This window comes from Ovis aries, chromosome 2 (genome assembly GCF_016772045.2).
Source record: "Ovis aries strain OAR_USU_Benz2616 breed Rambouillet chromosome 2, ARS-UI_Ramb_v3.0, whole genome shotgun sequence".
Lineage (NCBI taxonomy): Eukaryota > Metazoa > Chordata > Mammalia > Artiodactyla > Bovidae > Ovis > Ovis aries.
The window spans coordinates 234,387,726-234,398,430 of record NC_056055.1 but is presented as its reverse complement, the minus strand read 5'-3'; the positions used below and the strand labels follow the sequence as shown (position 1 = coordinate 234,398,430).

The 10,705-nt window shown below is 49.6% G+C and overlaps 1 protein-coding gene across 5 annotated transcripts in view; it reads left to right on the top strand.

The window, feature by feature from the left end:
- Window positions 1-10,705, top strand: part of ZNF362 (zinc finger protein 362) — a 40,098-nt gene that overhangs the window by 17,689 nt on the left and 11,704 nt on the right. For all 5 annotated transcript variants that reach the window (XM_060411368.1, XM_042244413.2, XM_027965325.2 and 2 more), the window contains 4 exons: window positions 1,611-1,674; window positions 1,848-2,094; window positions 5,451-5,772; window positions 6,437-6,661. In XM_060411368.1, the coding sequence (XP_060267351.1) occupies window positions 1,612-1,674; window positions 1,848-2,094; window positions 5,451-5,772; window positions 6,437-6,661 (857 nt within the window). In that variant the 5' untranslated portion in view covers window position 1,611. The remainder of the gene's footprint in view (window positions 1-1,610; window positions 1,675-1,847; window positions 2,095-5,450; window positions 5,773-6,436; window positions 6,662-10,705) is intronic.

Below are 10,705 nucleotides of genomic sequence, written 5' to 3'. Positions count from 1 at the left end.
AGTGCTGGTATTGGGTTATGAGGGATGGGCTGGGTTGGATGGGTGGAGAGAAGGGCAGCTTGGTGTTTGTGCATGGTGGAAACAGGAAGGCTTTTAGAGCTGCCTGGCCACCCAAGAGGAGGGCACTCTGATTCCCAGCTGGCCAGACTCAGACCCAATCCGACCCCCAGGCTGGGAGTGAGAGGCAAGACTTTATATACAGGTATTGAGTCATATGCATGTGGATATTTGTTCCACCAAGGACTAGGGTTTACAAAACACATTCCCCAGAGGAAACAACTTGCGCAGATCTGATGTCTAGTCTTGACTCTTGGCACCCTAGCCCTGTGGTCTTGGACAGGTCTCTTCCCCTCTCTCCAAGCCTCAGTTTCTTCACCAAAAAGTGGGATAATAGCTCCTGTGACTACTCCTCAAGTAAAGATCACAAGCAATAATTTATATAAACGATCTTCCTTAAAGCGTTAAGATTAGGTTGTATCCTTACAGAGAGGTTTTTTGTTTTTTTTTGTTTTTTTTTTTTTTTCCTGAAACCCTCTGCCTGCAATTCCAGTAGGGCTTCTCCTGCTTGTAGAGCCAGGAAAAAAAGGTTAAAGACACTTCATGTCAGCCTTGCCTGTCAAAAGAAGCAGTTCCATGTAAGCGACCAATACCAGTAGGCATTTAGTTTAGTGCTTTCTGTAAGGGACAGATAAAGAAGAGAAATTTGATAGGGAGCGAGACTTCATGGAATACCCTGTCCAGCAGTCTCTGTAAGTCACTTCTTGACTTACTGCAGGGCCACAGGAAGACATGAATCCTTTGGAAGACAGATAGCTTTGAAGGCCCACCCTTCATAGTGCCCTGGTTGCAAAGCCCTTCTCACTGCACAGGAACTTGCCAGAGGTGAGGGCCACCAGATAAATTGTCCCATCCTTCTACTGAAGGGTCCCAAGCCTCAGGCCTCTTCATTCCCCTCTTAAGTACAGTGTTCTGACACATCCTTATAAGCACAATGTTGTACCTGGCCATGTTTGTTTCTTGAGGAGAACTTTCCAGAGGTACAATTCCCTGGGTCAAAAAATACTGTAATCATTTGAGTCCCCATAAATCATCCTGCCAAATTGCCCTTCACACACAGAGGCTGTTACCTGGTGACCCAAGTTGCTGGCTGTGTTCTGTGGGTCAGAAGGGCAGGGATCAGGGAGGGGCAGTTGCCTCTGCTCTGCGGCCATTGACAAGGTTGCCCCAGGACTCCTCAGTTTGTCCCTGGGCAGCAGACTTGTGTGTCTAATCCATGGGGTTGGCTCTGCAGCCTAGAGTCTCTGTGGGGGGGCAGGGATTATTCCACTGGCATCAGGGTGATTTGGGAGGGGTGAGCTGCGGGGTGCTCTGTTTGGGATAGGACCTTTCTCTCTGGGGCCCACTGTGGTAAACGCTGAATTCCAGAGCTTCAGCCTGGAGGTGTGATTCTCTGGGTCTGGGGGATGTCCTGCTCTGCTGTGGGGTGAGGGACCCACGGGGGCAGGGATCCCAGACACTGGCCCAGACTTGAGCGGGCATAGCTGATGGGAGCTCACCCTTGGCCTATGGGGAGGGCCCTCTTCCCTGTGACAGTCGCTCTCTCCCCGCAGGATGGCCGAGCCTCGATTTAACAACCCCTACTTCTGGCCCCCTCCTCCCACCATGCCTAGCCAGGTAAGAGGAAGCGTCGCCCCTCCTGCCGCCCTCCCCTTCTCGGAGCTGCTTGGGTTTGCGCCAGGCTTTAGCTGCTGCCTGCGGGACGAGGGGTTCAAGGGTGGCCTGGCGGCCCGGGGCCGGGGCCGGGTACGGCCCAAGCCCTCTCAGTCCCTCTCCGCTCCCTCCCGCAGCTGGACAACCTGGTCCTGATTAACAAGATCAAGGAGCAGCTGATGGCGGAGAAGATCCGGCCGCCTCACCTGCCGCCTACGTCGGCCTCGTCGCAGCAGCCGCTGCTCGTGCCACCGGCGCCGGCCGAGAGCAGCCAAGCGGTCATGTCGCTGCCCAAGCTGCAGCAGGTGCCGGGCCTGCACCCGCAGGCTGTGCCGCAGCCCGACGTGGCGCTGCACGCGCGGCCGGCCACCAGCACGGTCACAGGTACGGAGGGGCCGGGTGGGCGGGGCTGGTGAAGACTGGGCGGGGACTACCTGGGAGGGGCGTGGCCATGTCGCCCGCAGCGGGGCGGGGCAGGCAGGGCCTGGGACGGGGGTGGAGCTTCCAGACTTGCGGTCCTCTATCCTGTTGACCTGCTATACCAAGCCAGCCAGAGGGGACCGAGGTTGGGTTGCTTGCCCGTCAAGGAAGCCAAGTCAGGAATTTCAAGGAAGCCAATTCCAGCGAATTTCTGGAATCCAGAGGAGAACCCTAACCAGACTTGTGCGGGGGATTGAAGGGTGAGGGAAGACTTCCTTGGGTGGGTCCCCATGCGAGGAAGAGTTGGTGGTTGACTAGGGGAAACAGAGCAGCACGTGCAAAGTGAGGATGTGTGTCTAAAGCAAGAGCAGGACAGCGTCCAGGTGGGGAAGATCAAAGGGTGATGGAACTCATCACCATCACGTGGCAGCTAACTCCAGGTGAGCATTTGTGTTCACCAGTGTTCACTCCCAGCCCGTTCGGTGAGGTGGCTGCCTTTTATAGGCTGAAGTACAAAAAACAGCAGCTTCCTGTGGTTCACCCTAACGTCTCCATTCAGCAGATGAGCGAACTGCGGCCCAGTTTCACAGCCAGTAAACAGCCGAGACAGGCAGTGTGGTTCCAGAGCCCAGGCGTGAACCCTGTCGCTCTGCCGGGGCTCTGCTGAGGCACCAGATTGTGAAGGACCCCGTGGGCCACCTGGGCAGTTTGGATTTTTACCTTCAGGCAGTGGGAGCCCGTGGAAGTAGGTGAGGTTAGAGAGCTGGGTCTCTGGCTGTGAGGTGGAGACTTGGCTTGGTGGGAGACTGGCATGGAGGCAGGGAGAGCTGCAAGAGAGGGTGGTGGCCTGGGCCAGGCAGCGGCAGAGAGGATGGAGAGAAGGGAAAAGAACTGAGGGATGCTGAGGAGGAAGAGCCCACAGGGCTGGGTGCTGGGCTGGATGAAGGAGTGAGGAGTGGAAGGATGGGCACCAGGGACACCCAGGCATTGCCAGTGAGATGGAATCATAGGAGGAGCGGGGTAGGGGACTGACTGTGAGCCCAGTCCTGCATAGATTGAGGCTGTGGGCTGGGAAGACATCCTAGGCAATATTATGGGGCTGGGCTGCCTGGTGCCCACCTCAGCCTGCTGGACGGACTTTTCCCAGTGGCCACTGTAACTGGGCCATTGTTCCTCCTTGGGCTGGCCCCTGCCACCAGCCAAACGCGTCTCCCGCCTCCCTCTCAGAGATACTCAAGAATCTTGGGGCCCCATGAGCCTCCCTATCCAGGCCTCCTCCAGCCACCCTCTGCACATTCCCTCCTTATTATGACCTTATTAAATTTATTTTTTCATTATAAAAGTAATATTAAAAAAGTAATATAAGCATATTAAGGGAAATTTGGGAAAAAAAGAGAAACTGAGAAAAAAAAAATCACTCATAATCTCCAGCTTGTAACCCAGCAGCTTAGAGAGCCTTTAGTCCATTTCCTTCTTTGTCCATCGTTTTTGTTTGTTTTTTAATGTGCAGGGGGTGTGTTTTGCTGAGTTTGTGGTAAGGCTATACCCATGCCTTTAACTTTCTTTTCCTACTCAACATTTTATCATAAACAAATTCAGTGCACTTTTATTATAAAGGTAATTCATAGTCATTATAGAAAATATAGAAATTGCAGACAAGCTGAAAGGAGAAAATTTAACCCTTGTCCTACTATTGTTAGCATTTTCATATGTTTTCTCTGTATTTATTTTATTTTATCCTTTAATCACAGATGTAAAAAATGGATGAATTCACCAGGTAAAAAATTCAAATAATATGGAAGCAGATAACGTATGAAAATCTCCTTTTACCAACAAATTCTTTGCCCTCCCTAGAGAGAAGCACAGCTTACACACAGTTTAGTTTGGTGTGTCTCTTTTCGGATCTATCCCGGTGCTCTCACACACACGCACGTTGTCTGTGTGTGCGTGTCGTTGGGATGTGTGTATTTTTTGAGTCGGGGGGTTCGTGCTGTGTATGATTGGCTCTCTCACCTGAGAGCACAGTTTGGCCTTCTTTCCCCGTCACTGCGTGTCTGTCTTGTCTTCGTGGTTTCCCTGTTCTTCATCTTGTGGTGAACCACATCTCTTTACCAGTCCCTCCTGAGGATAAGCAAACTGTGTCCAGTTTCGTCTGATCATCATTTAGTTTGGAAGGTCCAAGTACACAGATCTTTGTCCTTATGTGCAGATAGATATCTCTTTATGGGCAATTTCTAGAATTAGAATTACTTTGTCAAAAGTTATATACATTTGAAGTTTCAATGGCTGTTGGTAAAGCACCCTTTATTATTAAGGTTGATAAGCTTACACTCCCAGCATGTATGACACACACGTCAAATACCTGTGTCAACTCCGGATATGATCTTTTCCAGTGCACAAGTTTTGGGTTCTTTTTTTTTTATAAGTGTAGTTTTAACTGTATGATAGATATTTTCATTTTTTGGTGTACTTTTCTTGATGTTATAAATGTTTCTAGTCCCTTTGTTTTTAAAAGAATAACTGTTAATACAGAACTTAAAAAAAGAAAAGAAAAAGTTCATTGTCAAAGAATCAGAAAGTTAAGCCAAAAAAACTGTTTTAAAATTACCGCAATTCCACCATCCATATCACACGTTGGTGTATCTCCATCTCCTACTTAACTTTTTCTGTGCCTTAAATTTTTTTTTTTAATTTTACGAACAGTCTCCTTTTTATCGGGCAGTTGATGTTCAGTAGAGAAAATTAATCACAATTTATTGAAACCTTCCCTAGTATTGCATATTTCAGTTGCCTCTGATTTTTGCTGTTATAAATGACGTAGTAGTGAATATCTTTGTGCTTCAGAGTTTTTTGCTTGTCTGTTCTTTGTCGGGCTGATTTCCAAAGTGCCCCTGTTATAGATAATCAGACTCATGTAGTCTTCAGATGGGCTTCCCTGGTGGCTCAGTGGTAAAGAATCCATTTGCCAATGCAGGAGACGGAATTCCATCTCTGGGTGGGAAAGATCCCCTGGAGAAGAAAATGACAACCCACTCCAGTATGCTTGCCTGGGAAATCCCATGGACAGAGGAGCCTGGCTGGCTATAGATCATGGGGTTGCAAAAGAGTCAGGCACAGCTTAGTGACTAAACAACAACAGTCCTTAGGTAGCTAAAGAATCTTAAATGGCTCTCATTTATTGACCCCTGAGTAAAACTCTGCAAAGGGAAGGGGAGGCTCAGAAAGGCTGGCGACCTCTCAGAGACACACAGCTGGGTGGCGGGGGCTGACCTGGCCTCTGGCTGCCCCTTACCCCTGTCCCCACCCCCGTGTCTTCACAGGTCTGGGAATCTCCTCCCGGACCCCGGCTGTGAGCACGTCGGAGTCGAGCGCAGGCACGGGTACCAGCAGCCCGTCCACACCCACCACCACCAGCCAGAGCCGCCTCATCGCCTCGTCCCCCACCCTCATCTCAGGGATCACCAGCCCCCCCCTCCTGGACTCCATCAAGACAATCCAGGGCCATGGCCTGCTTGGCCCCCCCAAGTCCGAGCGCGGCAGGAAAAAGATCAAGGCGGAGAACCCAGGGGGGCCGCCTGTCCTCGTAGTCCCCTACCCCATCCTGGCCTCGGGAGAGACTGCCAAGGAGGGCAAGACATACAGGTGGGGGTCTTGGTGGGAGGGGTCCAGCGGGCTTGGGACAGAAGCTGGTGCCTCAGGGCTGCCTCCGGAGCCTAGCAGTGGGGGACTGCAAAGAGGGGGCCCAGGGGCTGGAAGGTGGAGGATGTGGTCCAGAGGGGTGGGATCTCCTGACACCTCCCACCCAAAATCCCGCAGCCTGGGATTTTGATAGTCTATTTCCTTCTCTGTTCAAGCAATATTGTCAACCCTCAATGTTAGAATCATCTGGAGAGCTTTTCAGAAATGCCAGTGCCAGGGCGGTACCTCCAGAAATTCTGATTTAACTTGTCGAGGGGAGGCAGATGGAGGGCCTGGGATGAGCCATTTCAGAAAGCTCCCCAGATGATTATAAAGTGTCTACAGCCAGGGCAGAGAACTCACCGAGTGTTGGAGCCCCTCTCCCAGAGCCACGGCCCAGCAGGCAGCCCTTCCGGGTGAGGTGGAAGCCTGCTTCCCAGCCTGGTGTAGGTGGGCCTCGGGGGGAGGATGTCCAGGCTGGGGGCCTGCCTGTAGCCCCCCACCCCGGACCCTCCTCCCAAAGCTCTGGCCCTGGTGCAGGGTCTCTCTGACACAGAGGGCCTCCCCTCAGCTCTCCAGGCATGGGTCGGAGGGATCTTCCCAGGGTGAAGCTGCCTCTTGCCCGCAGGTGTAAGGTATGCCCGCTGACCTTCTTCACCAAGTCCGAGATGCAGATCCACTCCAAGTCGCACACAGAGGCCAAGCCCCACAAGTGCCCGCACTGCTCCAAGTCCTTTGCCAACGCCTCCTACCTGGCCCAGCACCTGCGCATCCACCTAGGCGTCAAGCCCTACCACTGCTCCTACTGTGACAAGTCCTTCCGACAGCTCTCCCACCTCCAACAGCACACCAGGTGAGTGGCCAGCCTGGCGCTGCTCCGCTGCAGCTGGCTTCAGCTCGGCCCTTCTCTAGGTGCCTTCCCCAGACTCCTTTGCTTGGCGTACAAGGCCTTCTGTGATGCAGCCTCTTTGGTGCTCCCTGGCCTCAGCTCTCACTGCTTGCCCTTCCCACCATTTGTCGTCTGTAGGTCTTCGCAGGTGTTATGTCCTTTACCTGACACACCATCCCCCTCCTTTCCCTTGTTTTTCTGGCCCTCTCTTATCCATCTCTCAGTAAAACCTCCTCCAGAAAGCCCTCCCTGGCCCCCTGTGCTAATTCCATAGCCCTTGGGCTTCCCCATCCAAGCAGTGGTAGACTGTCTTCGACTTGCCTGGTTATTTACCCACCACCCCCAATATATTGGGGATTCTCGAAGGTGAGGGCCCAGTCTCCTCCATTTCCACACCCCCAGTGGGTGGCACATAATAAGCATTGAAGCATTTATTTAATATTTGTGGAATAAATAGAACTGACTTTTCCAGGGCATGTGATTCATCCCTTTAACGAATATTTACACAGCCCCCACCACGAGCAGGGATGCCCCTCGGTGCTGGGAATACAGCAGTGGACAAAACAGAGACAGAGTCCTGTCCTCTTAGGGTGTACAGTCTAGTTGAATGTGCGAAAGGGAGATTCAGAGATAGACATGCTTTAAGGGAAAAAAGTTTTTGCAGGGGAATACAGGCATCAGACTGGCTTGCCAAATAAAAACACCATAGTATTTAAAGAAATAAACTAAAGGTTACCAAATTATAGTTCATCTCTTCAGAGGGAAAGAAGCCCAGCAGTTTTCTCGCATGATGGTTCTTGTATCTATAAGCACGGCTGTCTGCCAATATCAGCATTGCAAAAGTCAGGGTAAAATAGTTTCTGCTGCGGAATTTGTAACTCACAGAAAGTGCTCAGGGGTTGCTGTCTTTGGGGCACTAAGACTAGACAGAGGGACCTGAGGTTTGGTTTTGTTGTTGTAATTTATCCATTTCTGTCCATTGTCTTTGTATGCTTTGTCCCAGAGTGCAAGATGTTATATCTGTTTCTCTGACTCTGAGGCATGATGAGTAGGTTTGATGGTAAGGAACAAATAACAAGATGACCTCAAGATGGCATCAGTCTGCTTTTCTCATCTCCGTGCCTCCTAAGGCACGCATTTGACCACGAAGATTAGTTTCAGAAACTTTCTGATTTTGTCATGATTTTACTTTTTGAAGTTTGGCTAGCTTTATGGATATGCACGCATGCCAAGTCGCTGCAGTTTGATTCTCTGCAATGCTATGGGCTGTAGCCTGCCTCTGTCCGTGACATGCCCTCCTCCAGAGGATCTTCCTGACCCAGGGATCTGGACCCTGCATCTCTTAATGTCTCCTGCATTGGCAGGCAGGTTCTTTATCACTAATACCACCTGGAAAGCCCAGTGAAGTGCTGATCAATAAACAAAGTCCCTCTGCTTATTTGGTTATTAAAAGTAGAGCATGTGACCCCCCAAGGTTTGAGAGTTAACTTCTGTCAGGAGATTTTCTAAGGCCCCAGGCTACAATTTTAATCTGTGTATGTGTGAAAAGATTTTTCTTATCATGTTATCTAATCGACGATCTATCTAAGTTCCTACAGAAGATTAGGAACCTAGAACCATCACATTTCACCTCTTGTCAGGTTGTGCCCATACAGCCTGTAATGGGAAAGTTACCATCTGTTGGGACAATCCCTAGTTTGTCAGTGTTTCTGGGCTGGCAGGAATGACTTTGCTCATAACCTTAAAGGCAAGGATTCCACAAGCCATGGAGTAGATTCAGTCCGGTTTCCTGGAAGCCTGGGGAGGCTGTATTCCCACTTACGAAGTACAGGCCTTGTTTCTTGCTATCATGCCGTCATGCCTAATCAAACGAAATTTGTCATTAAATGTGACATTTCTGGCATGGTCATGGTTACAAATTTGATTTACCCAATTATATCCCATTAGGAAGGAGGACAGCTTCTTAGTGAACCTGTTTAGAGAAACGAATGGTTCTACGAAGGAAAAGTCTCAGTAAAGGCACTTTGAGTATTTTTTAGCAATCATTCTGGGTAGATTTGTAGACACGGCCAATTACATGTCTTTTCAATAGAACTATCATTTAAAATTTCCTTGATATTTCATCAGTTTATATCTATGTTACGTTTGTATAGTCCCCCTGCACCCTATCCTCTGCGATTCTGCAGGGCTAACTGGAGCAAGGAACCATTTAAGGAATCTTCTAGTCCAGTTTGTTCAAATATAGCCCCCTAAATTGAATAATAGTGGTAGATCAATGAAAGAAAAGTGGGCTTTCTCATTTATTGGTGATGGCTCAGTTGGTAAACAATCTGCCTGCAATGCAGGTGACCTGGGGTCGACCCGTGGGTCAGGAAGATCCCCTGGAGGAGGAAATGGCAACCCACTCCAGTACTCTTGCCTGGGAAATCCCATGGACAGAGGAGCCTGGTGGACTACAGTCCACGGAGTCACAAGAGTTGGACATGACTTAGCAGCTATTTCTGTTAGAAGATAGAATATTAACTGCAGTTAAATCACTTTTATCCAGTCCCAGGTCATAATTCTTGTTCCCTGATCTTGGGGAGTTAGTCTGCTTTGCAAAGTCATCTCCTTCTGGACTAAGGACTTGGATCCTGGCTGCCTTGGCCTCAGGCAGTGTAGGTCGTGGTGATGGGGCATCTTGGAAGCCTGTGCCCTGGGTCTCTTCCCAAAGTGTAAAGAGCCAGTGCACTGGCCCAGTCCTCTCCTGAGGCCATGCACTCCTGATGTTTCTTTCAGAAGGCTCAAGCTCTGACCTGAAGCACAGGGCTTTACGCACGTGTGAGGCAGAGAGCCAGATGTGTTGCTAAGATTGAATGACTCTGGTCTATTTATCATATAATCAACAAAATCAGAATGGAGGAGAGTGGGGTCCTCTGTTCAGGTGTGATGTATAATCAGTTGTTCAGATTCAGAGCAAATTTTTTTAAACTTTTAACTTTGTATTGGGGTGTAGCTGATTACCAATGTTGTGATAGTTTCAGGTAAACAGGGAAGGGACTCAGCCATACACATACATGTATCCATTCTCCCCCAAACTCCCCTGCCATCCAGGCTGCCACATGACATTGAGCAGAGTGCCCTGTGCTATACAGTAGGTCCTTGTTGGTTATCCATTTTAATTACAGCAGTGTGCACATGTCTGTCCCAAACCCCCTAATTATCCCTTCCCCCCATTCTTCCCACTGACAACCGTAAGTTCATTCTCTTAAGTGTGAGCCTTATCCTATTTTTAAGTAAGTTCATTTTTCTCATTTCCTTGTAGATTCCACATATAAGGGATGTCATAACGATATTTCTCCTTCTCTGTCTGACTTTAGTTCACTCAGTATGACAATGTCTGCATCCATCCATGTTGCTGCAGATGGCATTATTTCATTCTTTTGAATGGCTGAGTAACATTCCAGTGTGTATATGCACCACAACTTCTTTACCCATTCATCCATCAGTGGGCATCTAGGTTGCTTCCGCGTCTTGGCTCTTGTGAACAGTGCTGCAGTGAACACTGGGGTGCGTGTATCCTTTTGGATCATGTTTTTCTCCAGATAGATGCCCAGGCGTGGGATTGCAGGGTCATATGGTAGCTCTATTTTTAGTTTTTTAAGGAACCTCCTTGCTATTCTCCATCATGGCTGTACCAGTTCACATTCCCACAGAGCGTATTATAGGCAGCAAAGGCACTGACTCATCATCATGATCTTTTAATTGATCTCTTAAAACAGGGGCCCCCAGCCCTCAGGCCATGGACCAATAGCAGCCCATGGCCTGTGAGGAACTGGGCTGCATAGCAGGAGGCGAGCAGTGAGCAAGCGAGCAAAGCTTCACCTGTATTTACAGTCAGTCCCCATCGCTTGCATTACCACCTGAGCTCCACCCCCTGTCAGGGCAGTGGCCCCATTAGATTCGTATAGAAGTTGGAACTCTGCTGTGAGCTGTGCCTATGAGGGATCTAGTCTGTGTGCTCCTTAT